This window comes from Plecotus auritus, assembly GCF_963455305.1.
Source record: "Plecotus auritus genome assembly, chromosome: 8".
NCBI classification, from domain to species: Eukaryota; Metazoa; Chordata; class Mammalia; order Chiroptera; family Vespertilionidae; genus Plecotus; species Plecotus auritus.
This window is the reverse complement of record NC_137782.1, coordinates 131,127,403-131,147,134: the sequence shown is the minus strand read 5'-3', so window position 1 is coordinate 131,147,134 and position 19,732 is coordinate 131,127,403. Positions and strand designations below refer to the sequence as shown.

The following is a 19,732-nucleotide window of genomic DNA, read 5'->3' as shown; positions in this document are numbered from 1 at the left end:
ATTCCACTTGTCAAGGAATCTTCCTAGCTTCTTACTATCCTGACTCACTTGGAGGAACTGAAATCAGAAATGCAGGGATACTCTGATGAAAAATGCAGCTAGCTACTTCATGCCCTTCAGTAGAACCCACCAATCACCAAGCTTGTCCCATGAAGATCTAAAAACTTTTGAAAAACTTAAAGGAGTCTTGCTCTGCTAGATAACCAAACATATTATAAAACTACAATAATTACAACAACATGTTTCCCATAAAGGAAAAGGGACTTCATTGGAATGCAATCAAGAGTTCAGAAACAAACTTGTGAATTTCTTATTTGAAAAAGTTGGCTTTTCAAGTGAGTGAAAAAGAGTATGTTATCATTTAATGATATTTGAGAAAATTACAGATGGCTTAGTAATGTAAATGTAAAAAATAAAGCTATATAAAAGTAGTAGAAGAAATACAGCAAAATGTTATTTCAATCCTGGGATGGAGGAGGAGTCTCTAAGATTAATAAAAAGCTAAGAAGCCATGAAAGAAAAAGCCAAAAAGAAAATATGAATACACACAGATTAAAGTCTGATTCAACCAAAGATATCATAAAAGATAAACATATTTCCATTTCTGATCAAAATGGAGTAACTGGACCAGCCCTTTGCTGAAAGCAACTAGAAAACTGGACAAAATACACAAAAACAATTATTTTCAGACATTGGACAACAGAGCAAAACTGTGATTTGAGCTCCTGGATGGGGAAACAGACCAGGTGAGCCCACAACACCCCAGGGATTCTCCCTTGACACTCTTTTCAGACCACAGTGCAGGGAAGAGGGGCCCACAGGGGCATGACAGTCTCACTAAGCTGGAGAGAGAAAAATGGCAGTTTGGGGAGACAGATTGCTTGAATTTGGGAAGGAGTACAAAGGGGAGAGAGCTGTGCAGTGAAAGCACTCCAGAAATGTTAAGGTTCCCTCTGCATGCATAGTGTGGGGGGACACCACATGGCAGGGCAAAGAACTGCTCAGAAATTCTTATTCTAAACTGAGCTGGCAGAAAGCTGAGTCCCAGGAAGGATGAATGGGGTCACAAGATGAGGCCAAAGCCAGAGATGGTAACATCTGAAGACAAGACGAGATCAGCCACAGGAGAGAAAGAAGGTTTTGGAGTGGTTCAAAGGCCTGGAAAGCTCCAGCTCCAGCCCATCTGCAGCAAAGGAAATGCAGGGAACACCTGGGATGGCCATGACTTGTTTCAGGAGAAGGGACACTGAGGAAGGAGAACCAATCCCAGGAGAAGAGAGTGTGGCGGCTGTCGCAGAGACAAGTACAAAGCTTCTGTTCATCCACAAGTGTTTATTGAAGACCTGCTGTCTGATAGGCCTGCACTGGTTGCTGAGGCAGATACAGAAGCACAGCAAGGCTCTTGCCTTGAGAAGCTGTTCATCCCATAGGGTCCTACGAGGTAAGCATGTTTGAAGGGTTAAATAAAAGGACAGGGCAGGAAACACAAAAGGCCAAATGGAAGGCTCCAGAGAACAAGTTGGGTTCAGAGGCTCAACAGGACATCATGGTGGAAAGGGTCCAGAGCTGGCAGGGGCAGTGAGCCCTCAGCTCTGGCTTACTTCAGGCCACACCCTGACTGATGGGCTTCTTGCAGATCCACTGATGGAGGGCATTACAGTTGTTGTCATTCCACTTCTGCTGAACATGAACACAATCTTCATCCTGCCCATTCCCATGCTGCCAGTTGTCTGGCTGATTATCGTACCAAAACCTGGAAAGAAGAAGGCTAGATGAAAGAAGCCCCCCACCCCTCGCCACTGCCTCCACTGTGGCATAAGGAGCTGAAGTGACATGGGTCCCTAATTCCCTGGTGGCCCCAGGAGGGGAACAAAGCTGGGCCCAGACTCAGCATCAGGGTGCTCTGCTGAGGTTGTCCTTAGTTACTGAGGATCAAGGGAGGGAAAGGGTGTTTGAAGCTATGAGCCCCCTCCCCAGATTTCACATTCAGATACCTTGTGAAGGGGGACCAGGCCTGTGTAGAGTGTAGACAGGCAAAACAAATAAACAAGAAGGTCTTCTTATGGGCTGTCTGCCAACCCCAAGACCATGAGGAAAGGTTCAGGCAAAGATCACAAATATGCCCATGTGTACATACACACACCATACACATCACACACATTCATGCACATCACACATGCACGAATATATCACCTATACATCACACATAATCATGAACAAACACTGTACACACACATCATAAATAATCACACACACACTGCATATACACATCACATACACCATACACACATCAAACACATATCATACATATATCACACATATAACACTCAGTGGGCAGGTATACACACACAGGACATGGAATCACTAAGCAGGCCTGCCCAAGACAGTACCTGGGACAACACCAGACAGTGACTGGACTCACACTCTGCTCCTAGCATAATTGAATGGTGTCCCATCAATCCAGCGCCAAGAGCCCTCCGTGCCCCTGTCGGTGAGGCCAATCCAGTGGTGGGAGGACCGTGTGAACGCTGTCAGATATGCCTGTAAAGAAAAGGCAGTGCTGCTTGACCCCGAGTAAGGAGCTGGTTCCCCCAGCCATGTAGAAGAGGAGTCCAGGGCACCGCCTCCTGGTTCCAGGGCATGCAGCCCACTCCTCTAAAGGAGCCGGGTCCCTCCCTGCATCTCTCATGGTTTGTCCAGGATCTAGGGCAGCAGCCAGGTCCCCTCAAGGGAAGTTCAGCTTCTCCCATGTTGACTTAATGAGGAGTGTGGCTTTACTGAGACAAAGAGACCTGGCTATGAGAGAGAGAGAGAGAGAGAGAGAGAGAGAGAGAGAGAGAGAGACCTGGAGACCTGGAGACCTGGAGACCTGGAGACCTGGTCATGGTTTATTAAGAAGTTTTGTTTTACAAAATAGCATGTCCTTTGACAGACATACAAGAGCAGTCTCAGGATAACACAGGGATGGGCAGTTCCATAAAATGAATTACGCCAAACCTACTTTGTCAATAACCCTAGTAAATTTTGATAAGTACCTTTGGCAAATGAGCCACCCAGAACTACAATGCCTTTGGTGGTCCTCAAACTCCTATTGTGCATCTAGCCTTGCCCAGAAGCCTGGGTCTCCTGTTCATGGACCCTCCATAGCCATTGGATTAACTACGTTAAAATCAAGATTGACAACCAGAGATGAGGCTGAGGGACTAAATGAGGGGATGGGAGGGAAGAATGTTTCCAACACTTTAAGGGCAGTAACCTGGTGCCACCTCCCTTTCCTCACTGCTGACATCTGTGGGCCTCTGGATGTGGCCCTCATTCATTGAGGACTTTAGGGTTTGCTGTCAGTGCTTCTACCTCCAGTGCAAGATGGTCACTGGAACTCAATAAATATTTGCTCCCTAACTGATGAGATGACATGAAAGTTTCTGCCACAACTGCTCTGAGAGGGGCAAAGCCAAAGTATCAATGGCCCTTATCCCATATCCACCCCATCAGCACCATCCCAAACCCAAAGCTCTGACCTGCTCCTCTGCAGAAGTCACCGAGGCCAAGTGGGCTCCCTGGGACACACAGGACTTCTCAGCCTCCTGCCAAGACTTCTTGACATGAGAAAAGTAATACATGTTGCTGCCGTAGACCTTCCAGCCTTGCAGGATCAGCTGGAGAAGTTCATCTGGAGCAAAGGTTGGGGACGAGAGAGAACCAGGGGCTGGCTGTGGATATCTGAGAGCTGGCTTCCTGACCTCTCCAGGGACTGACCACTGGGTGTCACAAGACCATGCAATTTTTTTTGCCATGCAAGGCCCAGGAGGCTGCACCCCCAGCCTACTACCCACTATGCAAGGGAGGTGCAGCCAGGAACACCTCACTCCAGGGATCCTCAGGCAGCTTTGTGGGCTCCTGCTTTCTGGTTATACTACCCTGTTTCCCAACTCATTGCTATCACCTGACAGTCCTCTGCACCTCAATTTCCCACCATCTCCCTACGGGGAGATTTCTCAGCCACCCCGTGGCATCACTCATTTCCTTGACTTCCTCTCCATCCACTTCAGCTGCCCACACCCAGGACCATACCTGGGATCTTGTCATCACCTGGTCTGCCTGACTTCACAATTTCAATAAGCTCCTCCCTGAGCACAAACTCTGAGTCTCTCAGCTCTTTTGTCACTCCCTGCCATGGCACTCTGCTCCTTAATATCATCTACACCTACAGCTCTTAGAAATGGTGCCACACAGACTCCCATATTCATCCATTTATTCTTTTATTCAACATTCATGCCCAGTCAGCATGGCTCAGTGGTTGAGCATCAACCTATGAACCAGGAGGTCATGGTTCAATTCCTGGTCGGGGCACATGCCTGGGTTGCGGGCCCGATCCCCAGTGTGGGGCATGCTGGAGGCAACCAATCAATGATACTCTCTCATCATTGATGTTTCTATCTCTCTCTCCCTCTTTCTTCCTCACTGAAATCAATACAAATATATTCTTTAAAAAGATAGAAAAAAACATTCATTGTTCAACATTCCTTAACTATGAACGAGGCACTATAATACAAAGATCAATAAGACATTATTCATGCCCTCAAGGAAGGTACAGTCTAGAAAATCAGACCGGTGTTGGAGATGCATTGATTGAACACCATGTGCATGTTACAATAGAGGCAGGAAAGAGGGTATGGTCTGTTTCACCTGGGATGGATGTGGGCCACAGGGAGGACACCTTGGGGAGCTCCCTTGAGCTGAGTCTTAAGAGACTGAGGAACAGTCTGCCAGGTGGTCAGGGCCAAGGAGAGCATTCCTGGCATGGGGAAGAGTAGACACAAAAACACGAAGGTGTGAAACAGCATGGCCTGGTCTGGTCTGTTCAATCATCAGTGTGATCGGTACATAAGGGTAGGAGACAAAGTTGAGCAGGTTCACCAGCACTGAATCATACATCTTTTGTGAAGGAGTTTGGGATTTTCCCCTGTGAGCAATGGGAAGCCTGGAAGGCCACTGGTTCCTTTCTCTCACATCACATCAAGCCTATCTTAATCTAGAAAAACCCTCGCAAGGAAGTCCACCAAAATGTTAGCAGTGGGTTCATATAGAAAATATAAACATTTTCACAGAAATGCAAGTGGTTATTTTCTCCTCTTTCTCTTTTTCAATATTTGCCACATTGCCTATAATTAATATCTAGGTTTTATTATGTAAATATCAATGATACATGTTTTTTTAACCCCTCCCTCTAGCCTGCCATTCCCCTCTCCTTAGCCTCATCTCTGTCCTCTTTGGCCAAGCTCCTTGAATGACTTATGCACCTTATCTTTCATTCACACCCCACTGACCATGGTCTGGCCTCCAGGCCACACACAACTCTCCACTGAAACTTCATTCCATTGACTTACTAACTAGCCAGAGTCCATGAATGTTCATTGGTGTTTTTACTTGGCCTCTCTAGGGTATCTGCCAGGACTAGCCACTTTCTTCTTGAAAATTTGTCCTTCCTTGGCTTCCCTAACTAACCCTCTCCTGGTTCTCCTCCTGCCTCTAAGACTGCCTTCCCCAGTCTCCTTCAAAAACATCTCTTGCCTCTCTGGTTTGGCTCAGTGGATAGAGCGTCAGCCTGTGGACTAAAGGGTCCGAGTTCGATTCCAGTCAAGGGCACATGCCTGGGTTGCAGGCTCGATCCCCAGTAGGGGGCGTTCAGGAGGCAGCCAATCAATGATTCTCTCTCATCATTGATGTTTCAATCTCTATCTCCCTCTCCTTCCTCTCTCTAAAATCAATAAAAATATATATTTTTTTTAAAAAAAACATCTCTTTCCCTTGCGGGTACCTGAAGGCTGGTTTCCTGTTTCCACCCTCAGCCTTCTTCTCATAAAGCATTTTATCTCATGCAAACCCCACCTTCACTCCCATTGTGACCATCAGAACCAACATACTCAGGGCTCCCACGTCTATGTCTGCAGCCAGGACCTCCCTCCTACACTCCAGATAGCCTGCAGGTCACGTCCCGTGAATATCCCTCCAGCATCTCTGACTAAGCATGTCCAAATCTTGCTGCTCTTCTGTTTTATCCCCCATCTCAGCAGGACACCTCTCTAGTCAGCCTCCTTGAAGCCCTTCTGTAGATACTCATTCCCTGAAGGATGAAAGTCAAGCTCAGAGGCCTTCCACATCTAGCCAGTCTCTCTCCAGGTATGCCTACCTTTCCAGCACAGTGTTTTTCAAACTACAGTTATCAACCCATTAGTGGGTTGTGTCAAGGTGTTTTTTGTTTTTTAAGAATAAATTATGAAATATCATGGTGCATTTGTATGGTAAAAGTTTTGTTGGTGTGTGTGTGTGTGTGTGTGTGTGTGTGTGTGTGTGTATGACACATAATTATACCGGGTCACACGGTAAAATGAATTTCATGCTGTGGTTGCATTTAAAACAGTTTGATAGCACCATTCTGCCCCCCGCCTACGGTCCTTTCAGCCTGCACCTCATCAACTGCCCTCTTGGCCACAGTTCAGTCAGACAAGCTGCTTGAAGTTTCCTTAACCTCGTGGCTTCACATGTCCATGCCTGTGAACCTGCTGCTTTCTTATCCTATTTGTTTGTCAAACACCTACTGGTTTTCCAGGACTCAGTTCAAGGGCCATCTTCTCAACAACACATCTGTTGATTTTTTCTCCTCTGAAAGATTTCCTGCCCCTGCCCCTTGGAAGATCCCTTCTCTACACCAGAGGACATCGGCCCCCGGAAGATTTCTCATTCCCTTCTTTTCCTCCTGCCCACCCCAGTTCCTAGACCTGCTCTCACATAACACTCTTAACGACTCTCCGACTCTCCGCTGCTCCGCCTCTCTGCATGCCTTTCATGCAAGGCTGCTCTACCAGCCTGTGAGCTTCAAGGGCGGGCATCACACCTTATTCATCTTTATGCCCCTGATACATAATAGGGCCTCAAAAATTTTTGTCAGATGAATGCATGAATGCTGGATGCTGTATTAATGCTTTATATGTGTAAACTCATTTAATCCTCACTGTGAGGCGAGTATTATTGTCCTCACTTTGCAGGTGGGAAAATGGAAGGTAAGCAACTTGATCAGAGTTAGTGATAGCAGGATGTCAGAAATAAAGCTGTCTGGCTCCACTAGCACCCACTGTCTTTCCACACACCGTCACCATACATAGTTTTTTCCCCCCAAGTATCAGTCTGGCCAGACAATAAGCAGCTTGAATGCAGGAACTCTGCTGCCTATGCCACTTCCACCACTGCCTGGGCACATCGAGCCTATTTGGTTGGATTTGTCCCCTTTATAGCACCCACACTTCTTCCCAGAGGGATGCCTGGTGAAGTAAGCAAAAGGCCAAAGGGACAGGAGACTCCACCCTCCCAAGAGACTGTACCTTCCCCAGGCCAACCCCCCCGCCTCCCACTTACTTTGGGATTTCTGTAGCTGCTCCTGCGAAGCAAAGGCTGCACGGAGGGTCTCCAGGCTACTCTGCTGCTCCTGGACTTTCACAGTTAGTGCTTTAGTGCTCTCTAACTCCCCTTTTAACCTCTGAACCTCGACATTGGCCTTCTGCAGATTGCTCTCTAGCATCCGGGTCTTGGACTGTAAGGTCGCAGCATCCTTCATTCCTTGTTTTAGGATCTGTAGCTCTCTGCTGGCATTTTTCAACTGATCGTTTAACACCTGAATATTGGAATGTAAGGCATTGGTGTTTTCCAGTTCTGTTTTCAATCCTTGGATCTGAGCATTGGTCTGCTCTAGGCGACCGTTTGCTATTTGGGTCTGGGTAGTGGTTGTTTCCAAATCTGCTTTTAACAAGCGAATCTCATTGCCAGCCCTTTCCAAATGACCTCTTAATGACTGGATCTCAGCAGTAGTGTTGTCTAAACTGCCTTTTATAATGGTCTGGGTCTGGGAGTTTAAATCACTTGCATTTTGCAGGCTTCCCTTTAGCTTCTGAATCTCATCATTGGTTCTTTTCAAACTATCACTTAAAACCTGATTCTGGTCCCTTAAATGATTGACACTATCGAGATTGCCTCTTAAAACAAGGATCTGAGCATTAGCATTCTTTAAACTATTGTTTGCCAATTGGGCCTGGGCATTTGTCATTTTCAACCCTGCCTTCAATGCTTGAATTTCACTGTTGGTATTTTCTAAGCCTCTGCTTAACATGTTGAGCTCAAAGCTGGTGTTTTCTAAACTGGTTTTTAAGAAACTCTGGGCCTGGGAATTTAAAGCATTTGCCTTTTCCAGATCTCCCTTTTGTCTCTGGATCTCAGCACTGGCCCTGTCCAAGGAACTTTTTAACATCTGGGCCTGGAAGCTCAAGGTACTGGCTTCTTTTTGAACGCCTTTTACCATCTGGATGTCAGCACTGGCATTTTTCAGATGACCACCGAGTATCTGGATCTGAGAACTGACATTGTCCACTCTGCACATCAACATCTGGATCTCCATGGTCCAGGTGCTGGAGTTCTCCACGTGGTCTTTAAACATCTGGAGAGTCTCTTGTAACTCTGCCACCCCAAAGTGGTAGGGATCTGGAGGGAGGAAATGGAGAAGGCAGCCAAAGAGGCCCATTACATAGGGAAATATTAATTATATGGAGCCAACCAGAGTGTTCTTGAATTTTCCAAGAGGAATGTCTGCGACACAGCCCTGAGTGCTCCTCGAGCAACCTGCTGCTCCCTGCAGCCACCGAGACCCTGGGGACAGGCCACCTGAGAATATGAGCCAAAAAAATGAAATAAAGATCTATCCCAAGTGAACTGTGGGGCAGAAAGATTAAAATACTTGCCTACTGTAAACTAGCTGCCATCAAGAGTCATATTAATAGACAAATCCTATATAATAAAAGGGTAATATGCAAATAGACCAAAAAGTGCAACGACTGGTGGCTATGATGTGCACTGACCACCAGGGGGCAGACACTCAACACAGGAGTTGCCTGGGTCAGTGCACTCCCACAGAGGGAAAGCTGCTCAGTCAGAAGCCCGGAAGCTGGCGAGTGCAGGGGCAGTGGCGGGAGCCTCTCCTGCCTCTGCAGCAGTGCTAAGGATGTCCAACTGATGGCTTAGGCCTGCTCCCTGGGCAGGAGCAGGCCTAAGATGTCAATCAGTCATCCCCCAAGGAGTCCCAGACTGCAAAAGGGCGCAGGCCAGGCTGAGGGACCCCTCCCCCAACTGCACGAATGTCATGCACCGGTACTCTAGTAGATCAATGGAACAGAACAGAAAATCTAGAAATACACCCATACATGTATGAACAATTGATTTTAATGAAGATACAAAGGCAATTTGTGGAGAAAGGATAATTGTTTCAACAAATGATACTGAAACAATTGTATATCCATATGCCAAAAAAATGAATCTCATATACAAAATTTAACTCAAAATTAATCATAAGCCTAAATGTAAAACTCAAAACTATAACATTTCCAGAAGGAAACATCAAGGATGTCTTTGTGACTTTGGCATAGACAAAGATTTCTCAGATATGAGACCAAAAGTACAACCCATCAAAGAAAGAAATCTATAAATTATACATAATCAAAATTCAAATCTTGTTAAGAGAATGAAAAGATAAGCCATGGACTGAGAGAAAATATTTGCAAATCACATGACTGATAAAGATACTCAAAAAAAGAGTACCCATTATATGATCCCTTTTATATAAAACTCTAGAAAAAGCCAAGTGATCTATATTACAGCAAGTAGATCGGTGGTCACCTGGGGATGAAGGGAGGAGGAGAGATGGAATGATAGCAAAGGGCACAAGTAAATTTGGGAGGAGGAGGATGAATATGTTCATTATCTTGATTGTGGTGATGGTTTCATGGGTATATACATATGTCAAAAGTTCTTAGATTGTAAATTTTAAATATGGGTATTTTATTATGTGTCAATTATATCTCAATAAAGCTGTTCTCTAAAAAAAAATCATGCCTTTCTGTGAGGATAGTGACACTCATTCAAGGGCAGGGAGTGTTAGGGGAGAGGCCCATCCTAGGGTCTGGGCACCCGGATGCCCTACCTCCCTCCCACCCATCTGCACCACTGTGGCTACTCACTGTTGGGTTCCACAGGTAACTGCCAGGTAGTGTTGTCTCCCAGAAACTCTTGGGAGTAAGCATAGGCCTCTGGTGCAGGTCTTGGTTTCTGTAGAACTGAGACACCCCATTCCTGAGTCAGCACAATCCCTCCACATTGAGCCTGAGAACGGGCTACCCCCTCGCCCAGTCAGGTTCCAGAAGGAGGGAGGTGGCACCCAGTACCCCTCGCAGCTTCTGCTCTTGGGCCTCTGTACTCTTGGGAGGCTCCCCTTGGTCAGTGGCCTCTTTCCAGGAGAAAGAGAGCCTGTGGGATTCCGATTACCTAGGAGCTTACCCACAACAAAGAGAGCCGTAAGAGAGGTGGCAATGATCATGACCATAAATACCAGGCTGGCCAGAACAAGCCTTGACATCTTGGGGGCTGCTGGAGCCACTGCCGAGGAGTCCAGGCCTGTGGGTGAAACACCAGTGTCCAAGAGGAGAATGCGGGCTGGGCAGAGTTAGCCCCTCGGGCCTGTCTGATGGGGATGAGAACACCTGCACTTATCACGGAGAAGGGGAATGAAGCCTGGTAGCAACACAAAGGCTGGAGAAGGTGTACAGGGTACAGAACCTGGCCTGGACAGGGAGGGCAACAGAAGTGTGATTTGAATGAAAGAAGAGGGAAGGATGGAGGGAGGCAGGTGGGAAGGAGAGAGCAAGAATCCTGACCTCAGAGTCCCAGGACCAGTCTTGCCCATGAATCCTGACCAGAGCAAGACTCACAGGTCTTTGGGGCTGCTGCCTCCTCCACAAACCGACATGGATCAGTCCTGGAGACTCCCTCTGCCTGGGTCAGAAGGCCCCCTGTCTGTGTCCTAAGAAGGGCTGTGCCAGGAAGTCTGGGAGCTGATCCCCTGAACCTCATGGGGTACAGAGATGGGATTCAAAACCAGGTCCCTCTGAATTTGAAGTTCACGCTCTCTCTTGCCAGGTTGCCATCCTTAAATAAAGGTCTGGGGATTTTGTGCAGAGACTGGAGGGTGCCCTGCCTCTCTGTCCTCTCCCGACCCACCTTCTGCCCTTGCCTGTTTGTTCTGGAGGCTGACATAGCGATGAGCATAGGGAGCTCTGGGCTGCCAAGAGGGGGCTGAAAAAATGGCGGAGGGCCGGGGGACAAGCAAGCCAGTGCCTGACTGACGGCTGAGCCCCCAGTGTGCTCACCGTGGGGGTGCAGGGAGACAGACTGGTTGTCTCTGCAGAAGTGGGCCTTGTCACCATTCATCTCTGCTTCCTTCATCCTCCAGTGCTGCTCCCCGCCTCAGCCCCTGAGGGTTGTGCTGTGGGCCAGTAGTGGTGGGAAGGAAGCTGAGATACCCTGGACTTTTATGCTCCTGACCACACCTAAACTCTGCCTTCCTCCTTCTCCCCTCCCCGCTGACTCTGCAGAAGCACCCCAGTAAGGCCCCTCCCCCCAGGACACCCAGGCACCGGTCTGCCCAGGCCCTATCCTCCTCCTCTTCCCTGTCCACACCAGTCCTCACCCTCTCCTCAGGCCCATCACCCCAACATCTGCTCTCCAGCATAGCCCCCAAACACTAGCCTCTGCCCCCAAATCACAAACACTTTCACCAGCAATTTAGGAGGAGATCAGAGGTTCCTTCCCAGCTTTGCAGAAAAAAATCCTTGCGACCCATGGCTGACTTAATCCTAGCCCTAGACTCTTTCAAGGCCTCCCTGTCCACTCGGGACCTCACAGCTGTCATGGCAGGTAAGGGTCTGTGGTAGAATGAAACATATATTGGATTCTTCCCAGTTCATGGATCAGAGCTCCTAAAGCCCATGACATTTCCTGAGAAATAGGAGTGTTTTTGTCATTCCTAGCAAGCACCTTTCAACGACCCTTGAGTTTATGCTAATAAGGTGATTAGGGGTGGACCCTTACACTTGATCTTAGCCAAAAGGCTGAGAAGCGATAGGGGTGGACCCTTAAATGGCTTCAGGGTGGGAGCTGGTCCCAGAGAGAGCAAGCTCCTACCTCTCCAATCTCACCCCAACCCATCCCACCCCCACCTCCAGGTAGGAGAGGGGGCCTCGAGATTGAGTTATAAAAGCTCACAAACAACGAGAGAGATCCAAGGAGCTTTCAAGGAGTTTCCTGGTTGGTGAACACATCCATGTGCCAGGAGGGTATTGCTCCCCAATTCCTCGGGGACAGAGGCTCTTGTGCTCTGGGCCTTTCCTGATCACACCCTATATATCTCTACAGCTGTTTGTTTGCATCCTTTATCATAAACTGTAATCTCTCCCATCACAGGCCTCGTGCAGGCCACCATCTCACCTGCTGTAACCCAATTAGTCTTCTAACTTTAGTTCTTCCTGCCTCTAGTCTTGCCTCCCTCAAGTCCTGTCACCATATTGCAAGGGGAATGATCTTTTCAAAAGCCAGTTAGATGCCCATGCATGCATTACCTAGATGGCTCAGCCAAGGAGAAGCAACAACACCCACATTTTGGTTTCTAATAACATTCTCAAAAAAAAAAAAAAAAAAAAAAAAAAGCACAAACAAACAAAAAGGCCAGGATGTTTTGGAGAAATGTCTGATTCTAGGAGTAGAGCAGGAAATCTACAAAATGATCCTGGGGTATCTTATACTGTCAGAAAGTAAAGAGATGGGTTTTGTTTTGTTTTTTAAAAATGATGCAAATATATCAAAAGGACACATGAGCCGAATGAAAGAAGCTCCCAAAGCTGGAAGGACTTGAGCAAGAAAATATATATAGTATTATTGGATTATAACCCAAAGTATACAATCTATGAATTCATAGATATAAATAAATGTTTGAATAAAAAGACAAATAGATAAATCTCCCATACAGAAAGATTACATATCATTTCTGTAGATAGGCCATCATCCTTAAGTGTGGGCTGCACACAGTGACTACTATGGTCTGAGTATTTGTGTCCCCTCCAAATTCATATGCTGAAATCCTAACCATCAATTTGGTAGCATTAGGAAGTGGGGCCTCTGGGAGGTGATGAGGACATGAGGGTGGTATTCTCATAAAGGGGATTAGTGCCCTTATACTTGCTGGACCTTCTACCATGTGAGGTCATAACAAGAAATCTATGGCCTGGAAGACAGCCCATTTCATTGAAGAAATATGTCCCCCCTGTAGGACTCTGTACTCCTTCCTGCTTCCACTTTCCTCCCTTCCTGTCTGGTGCTGCTTGGATTCCTGCCTTAGCCACTGGGCTGAGATTTGAACCCAATTCCTGTGAACAGGGTTCTGCAAAGAGTAGGAAACCTGAGGAGTTTTCCCCTTGAGAGTAAAACCAGAGAATAGAAGACTTTCCAGTGAACATCTGAGAGGAAAGACCACCAAAGAAGTCAAGACACTGCAGACCACCCTGGCTGGTGTGGCTTAGTTGGTTGAGGGCTGTCCTGTGCACCAAAAGGTTACTGGTTCGATTCCTGGTCAAGGCACATACCCAGGCTGCAGACTCAATTCCCAGGAGGTACCCAATCAATGTTTCTCTCTCTCCCTCTCCCATCCTCTTTCTCTAAAAAAACAATAAAAACATTTTTTTTAAAGAAACAGACACTGGAGACCTCACTCTCCTTCACTTTGATAAAACCAGGGATAAGCATTGGTCTTATTCTGTGGGATATCTCTACTGCTTCTTAATTTTGAACCCCCACTGGTTCCTGAGGATACCCCAGAACTTCATGTCTAGCAAAGCAGATGGCCTTTCCTGCACATTTACCTGTACACCCAAGAATGAAACATGCACACAGAGGGAGGCCTTTACCCAGGCAGCATTTTATTCTAATGAAGCTTGGAGGTGAACTCTTCATGTACTGAGGGCCACTTCCTTTGCATGTGAAGCAAGGAAATGCAGAAGAAAGAGGAGGTGCAGGACGGTGAGGCAGAGGGCCTCAGAGTTTACCGAGTGAGGGAGATGGAAAGGACCACCCGATGCTGGTCCAGCTCTAAAGAAAACATGTCTCCATGTCAACCCCTGATCTGAACCAGTTGAGCCTGTCCCAGGGAAGAAGGAGTTCAGACCTCAGAGGATGTCGATGAAGAGGATGATGGGGCCATGGCACGGACAGGATCCCTAAGAGTAGAGTCTTCCCAAAGAACCCGGCCACCTAAGCAGGCAACTGGGAATTTGGGGGATCCACTGGAAAACTGCTGGGTATCAGTAGCAGAAGAATTGCGTGGGCATCTGAGGCAGCTTTCATGTGATGAAGCTGAGACTTCTCTGAAGGGACTCAATTATTTTCCAACAGCTCTCCCTGCCTCTACTCTGACCTCTCTCAAGTCTTGTCACCATATTGCAGGCATAATACTTTTTTCAAAAAATAACTAGGTATGCACGTGTACACACACATTACGTAGCCTAGCCAAGAAGAAGCAACAACACTCCAAAAGCAGCGGCATCCAGATCTTGGCAAAACCCCAGGGTGTGCCCCAAATTATGGGTTCTGATCCATCTAATGAGGCAGTTTGAATTTCTAAATCTTCTTCACCATCCCCTCCCATTTTAACCCAAGATCTTTCCAGTCCAGCTGCCTCTATGGGGTCGAAGAATTTCCAGCCAAGGCAGACAGACTCAGGGGCATATGGGACACTATTGAAGCAAGGAAAGTGAAGGTGCAAAGTCACCTTGGAGTGTGGAGGATGAGTGGCACTTCCTTGAGTCTGGATAAGCACTGAGGCTCAAAGTGCCAGCTTGGGGGCCAGTCCTGTCATGGTTCAGATGGAATATAGTGACGTTTACAGATGAAAAGGAACTGATTGTCACAGGGGGCATCATTCCATGACTGAAGTGAGGACATCTTTAAATTGACACAGTGTTCATTGTTTCCAGCATTGTTGGGCTCACCTGGAATCCAGAACCTATCAAATGAAATAACAAAGGAAAACATATTTCCAGTGAAGAAAGGAGTACCTTCAATCCAAGCTTTGGTCCCAGGTGATAATGTCACAAGTTTTTGCACCCACGCCTGGGAGGAAGGGAATCGGTGAGCTGTCAATCTCTAAGCCTGCCATCACCTCAGATTAGGACTGAACCGGCCCACCTCTCTCATAACTCTACACAAACCACACTAGGACACCTAGACGTAGACCAGGCCCCCTGCCGAAGCTGGCTGGACAGCCATGCTGCCAAACCCCAGAGGGTCCAGAGAGGCCACAGATATTTCCCACCCCCACAGCCAATTAGTGACAGAAGTGAGCTGGATTTTTGGTTCAGTGCTCCAGGCACCAGTGGACAGGGAAGAATCACAAATGCTATAGTCAGAGGGAATATTCTCCCTGGCTTCTGCCCTGGCCCTGATCCAGAAAAAATCAGGCTGGGAAGGAGGGTTCTGGGGGCCTTACTTCATACTCTGGACCTTGTTGAATGGAGTGTCATCCACCCAGTGCCAGTCCCCATCACTCCCTGCTTTGGTCAGGCCAATCCAGAAGAAACGTCCGCCTGCTGTCTTGTACAGAAACTCCTGTAGGGAAGACAGAATGAGCAGAGATGCTGCCATCACTCGGAGTTAGAGCACCTGTCACTCTGGGTGTTCTTCTCCTGTCCTCAGTGACAGCCCCTGAACCCACAGACACACCTGAATACTGACCTTTCTCAAGCTTCTTCCTGTCCCTACTCAGAGCCCAGAGCCCATCTTCCTAATTATTTGTCTTTGCCCTGCAACTAACAGACTCGGGACTCAGGCCTTTCTGACCCTCAGGAAGCAGGTGCTAGAGCATAAGAAAGAATCAGCTAAACTCCAGAACAGGGACCCCAGGAGAATGGCCCAAATAATGATATCTAAATTTAGTGAGCACTTCATATGTACAAGGTACTATACATTTATATGCACGTACTTGAGTATTGTTATTTGTTGGTACTATTATTACTTGTGTTTCATCTGGGACTAGTTAGAGGCAGGGTTGGGACTCTAGACTCTGACCCCAGGACCATGCTCTTATCTACACTGCTACTACACCTTCCAAATGGAAGGGGATTGATTTCCTGCCTCACCAGGTAGAAGACTTCTTGGGTTCTGTGGTGTCAATAATGCTGTTTACAAATATTTCTGTTTTCTGGGCATCCAGAAAGATGGTCCCTTCCTATCCTCTTTGAAGCTAGGAGTATTACGTAATTTGCTTTACAATGAAAATGTGAGTAGAGATGTGTTAATTCCAGGCAAAGCCAATACACAATTTGTCATGTTTCCTTTTCCTGCCTCAGCAATTGTGGAAACATACATGAGATGAAGTCTCCTTGAGTAACCACAATGAGCAAAACCCCTTGTAGGCCCTTGTTGGACATGTAGTGTGAGAAGTAATCCTTCATTGTTAGGTCACTGATATTTGGGGATTTTTGTCATGGCAGCATAATCTTGCCCATCCTGCCTAACACAGCTACTAATATACCTCTAGTAGAAACAGCACTCACCTGCTCACTGTCTGAGGTCACTGAGGTCAGGCCTGAATTCCTAGACATACAGAACTGCTGGGCGCTGTACCAGGTCTTTGAGACATGAGAAAAGTAATAGAAGTTCTCCTTGAAGTACGTCCAGCCTTGAGAAACCATCTGTAGAATGTCATCTGGAGAACAGGGTGAAAGGTGAACACTGGTGTTCCTGTTTCTCTGGGTGCTGGCTAGGTGGAGACACTTGAGTGAGATCCCAGAGATAGCAATGAATGGAGCTGGGCTTTAGGGTCCTTGGGTCCTTGTGTAGGTGTTTGGGGACAATCCTTCAGATCCTGAAAGTCTGACTGAGGTTAGTAGAGTCTCTGGGCTCAGAGAGGGGAAAGTGAGAGAGGATGGATCGAGAATCTGTCTCTCATGAGAGAGAAGCAATTATCCACTGGCCATCACAAGTGGCTGAGACCCTGGGCTCTAGGTAAGAACCATAATGGAAAATAGCTGGGTGTGTCCAGGACAGAGACTCCCTAATGCCATCTTCTGTGCCTTTGTGTGGAAGCCCATTGGTCTTAGTTCCTTTTCTCCTGAAAAGCCCCTAAGTCCTTCCCAACCCCAATGCTGAGCCCTCTCTTCTTAGCTTTGCAGCCATGCCTTCCCTGCTCCTCTTCTGCTTCCCTCCACATACACCAGCCCCAACGGCCTCAGGCTTGAGACCAGCAAGTTCCCATGGGCCACGGATCAGCTTGCAATATTATTTTCTCAGTCACTTACTTTGCTTTTTGAGTAACTTGCTGATATTCTCCAAACTGCTCTGGAGTCCTCGAACCTTTACATTTAATGTGCTGGCTTTATCCAAATCTCTTTTTAATTCTGGGATCTGGGCATTTAAACTGTAGACTTCCTCCCAACTTCCTGTTAACGTCTGGATCTGTGCATTGGCTGCCTTCACACCAATTTCCAGCCTCCGGATCTGAGAATACACACGATCCAGGCTAGCATTCACCATCTGGACCTGAATGCCAGCTGCCTTCACGTCGCCTCTGTTCCTCTTAATTTCAAAACTCAGGGTGCTGATGTTGTCCACACGACCTTTCAGCAACTGGGCATTGGTCTTTACATCCGATAGTGTGCCCATAAACCAGGGATCTGGATTTGAGAAAGTCAAGGGGTCAGTCAAAGGGATCCCTAGGGATGGGAGTGGGGGTGTTACCAGAGTGATAAAAGGAAGGGAAGAGATGGGCTCAAGTTTCCCAAGGACCCAACCCAAGGAGCTGTTGTTTATCCTTCGTTCATTCCTAATCTATTTATTTAACAAACAAGTGATGGCACCTACCATGTGCCAGGAACTCTGGTAGCTGCAGGTAATGCAAAGATTGATAAACATGGGCTCTCTATTTGAAGATCTCACAGGCAACAGAACCAGGGATTATAACCCAGTCCTAAATGTTCTTTAAGTGTTCAGAGCACATTTGGTAAAGAGATGCCCTCAACTACACCTTTGGCCCCCTCCCCACATCCCTCTGTGCCCTATCACTTGATTCCCAGCCTCTCCTTTCAGAGACTCCTGCAGTGGTCATCAGCGAGGGCAGCACCACCCCTCCCACATCTGTCCACAGGCTCTTTGTGACCATGAGAAGAGCCAGCCATGCACACTTCTAACTTGGAAGTGACTTCTCCAGAGAAAACAGAAAGGGAGAATTATGAAACAATTCATCCCCTTCCCTTATCCTTCCCATTGTTACACTCTGATTAGGTCACAGGTTTGGTGCCAGAGAGGAGACCAAAAGTAAACCAAGAGCGCCTGGCCAGTGTGGCTCAGTGGTTGAGCATCGACCTATGAACCAGGAGGTCACAATTCGATTCCTGGTTAGAGCATATGCCCAGGTTGTGAGTGCAATCCCCAGTGTGGGGTGTGCAGGAGGCAGCTGATCGATGATTCTCTCTCATCACTGATGTTTCCATCTCTCTCTTTCTCCCTCTCCCTTCCTCTCTGAAACTAATAAAATATATTTCTTTAAAAACCCCACAAAAGGAAGCCAAGAGGGCTCCAAGCAGAGGAGACTCTGCTCAGAGCCAAGTCTAAGATCAAATATGTCCCAAAGCCATAAAAGGAGAAGACAGATGTCCCCTTCCTCTGCTTTCTGATGGAAGATGAAGGCTCTGCCAGCTGCAGAAGCCATGGGCCTCAGCTGGGAGAAGAAGGAAGATAAGTCACACATCCAATGAAGAAGTAGAAAGGCTCCCTTGACATGATCTTCATGGGAACAGGAGAATGAAGAGAGCACAGAGGGGTCCTGGGGAGGGGAAGAATCCTGGAGATTTGTTGGCTTCTTGGTCAAGTTATCCATCTAGTCAGCTGGGGTTGAGGATACAGTTGGGATTCCATCCCTTGTGGAGTTGGAAACATCTTAATCACTGTTGGGGACTTGCCACAAGGCTCTCTCTGGATCGAAGGGACATAGAGCTCAGAGAGGGAGGAGAAAATGACATGGGATGAAGAAATAGGTGAATGTTTTCCTTGGAACAAAGAGTATATCTTTGAGCACAAGCATGCAAGTGCTGATCCCATTCAGAAAAATCTCCCCGGAATTGGGAAAGAAAGAGCAGCAGTTCATTTTATTGAGGACAGGGACCCTGTGAATGCACAAGGAAAGAGGCAAATAATACAAGGCAAATGAAAAAGCCATAGGCAGGAGAGACCACTGGAGAGCAGGAAAGAGAGGGCTGGATGTTGCGGAAGCTGACTGGCCCTGGAGGAGGAGCTGGCCCATGTGATGAAGCCAGAGGACTTACAGAGAATGGCCTGCAGCACGACAGAGGCGAGCAGGACCAGCGTCAGGATGACGAAGGCAGCACGGACTGTGCAAGGTTTCCTCAGAACTGGAGACGAACCCATCTTGGGAGGAGGCTCTGTTGGAAGAAGACAACATTTGTTGGACCAGTAAACGCAGGTTTAGGCAGAGAGCATTGAGCGGGTTCTGAGTAGGGACTGGTGCTTGCCTCGGGGCCAGAGGGAGATGTTCTGTTTATCTACAGTGAAGTGAGCATCAGGGATCTCACTCTCTGCAGCCTTCATCCTGCACTCTTACCCCTGCAGCACAGGTGCTTCTGGCCAGCTCTCTTGCCAAGGAACTTTTATCTAGAAGAAAGGGGAAGTGAGTCCCACAAAAGATCATCATGTAATCCCCAAGTTCCCCATTCCTGACTTAGACACCTTGCCTGGCCTACGTCACAGTTCCAGGCTTTCCTCAAAGGTTTGAACTTCCAGAAAGAGGTTATTT

The 19,732-nt window shown here is 47.4% G+C and overlaps 2 protein-coding genes across 3 annotated transcripts; both read right to left on the bottom strand.

Moving 5' to 3' along the window:
• Positions 1-337: 337 nt before the first annotated feature.
• Positions 338-11,380, bottom strand: CLEC4F (C-type lectin domain family 4 member F). 2 transcript variants are annotated; one of them, XM_080684069.1, is made up of 8 exons: positions 11,247-11,380; positions 10,378-10,494; positions 10,062-10,157; positions 8,351-8,532; positions 7,417-7,672; positions 3,522-3,673; positions 2,423-2,541; positions 338-1,753 (listed from the first exon to the last, which is right to left on the bottom strand). In XM_080684069.1, exons 1-8 carry the CDS (start codon positions 11,320-11,322, stop codon positions 1,603-1,605), a joined length of 1,149 nt encoding a protein of 382 aa, XP_080540195.1. In that variant the 5' UTR covers positions 11,323-11,380; the 3' UTR covers positions 338-1,602. The 2 variants fall into 2 exon arrangements, with proteins under 2 accessions (XP_080540195.1, XP_080540194.1); XM_080684068.1 differs by having other exon boundaries at positions 7,417-8,532.
• A 2,445-nt stretch (positions 11,381-13,825) lies between these two features.
• CD207 (CD207 molecule) lies at positions 13,826-19,527 on the bottom strand (the record flags this gene model as incomplete). The annotated part of the gene is made up of 6 exons (XM_080685726.1): positions 13,826-14,929; positions 15,413-15,531; positions 16,479-16,630; positions 17,223-17,597; positions 19,245-19,361; positions 19,452-19,527. The coding sequence occupies 6 exons, from the start codon at positions 19,525-19,527 to the stop codon at positions 14,779-14,781; spliced, it is 990 nt and encodes a 329-aa protein (XP_080541852.1). The 3' UTR covers positions 13,826-14,778.
• Positions 19,528-19,732: the final 205 nt, after the last annotated feature.

Excerpts from the sequence above, each read along its gene's own strand:
- CLEC4F (XM_080684068.1), bottom strand. The coding sequence starts at position 11,322 with ATGAAGGAAGCAGAGATGAATGGTGACAAGGCCCACTTCTGCAGAGAC. Across the intron at positions 8,533-10,061 it reads GTTACCTGTGGAACCCAACA|ATCCCTACCACTTTGGGGTG; the intron begins GTGAGTAGCCAC and ends TCCTCCCTCCAG. Across the intron at positions 2,542-3,521 it reads TGACTTCTGCAGAGGAGCAG|GCATATCTGACAGCGTTCAC; the intron begins GTCAGAGCTTTG and ends TTTTCTTTACAG.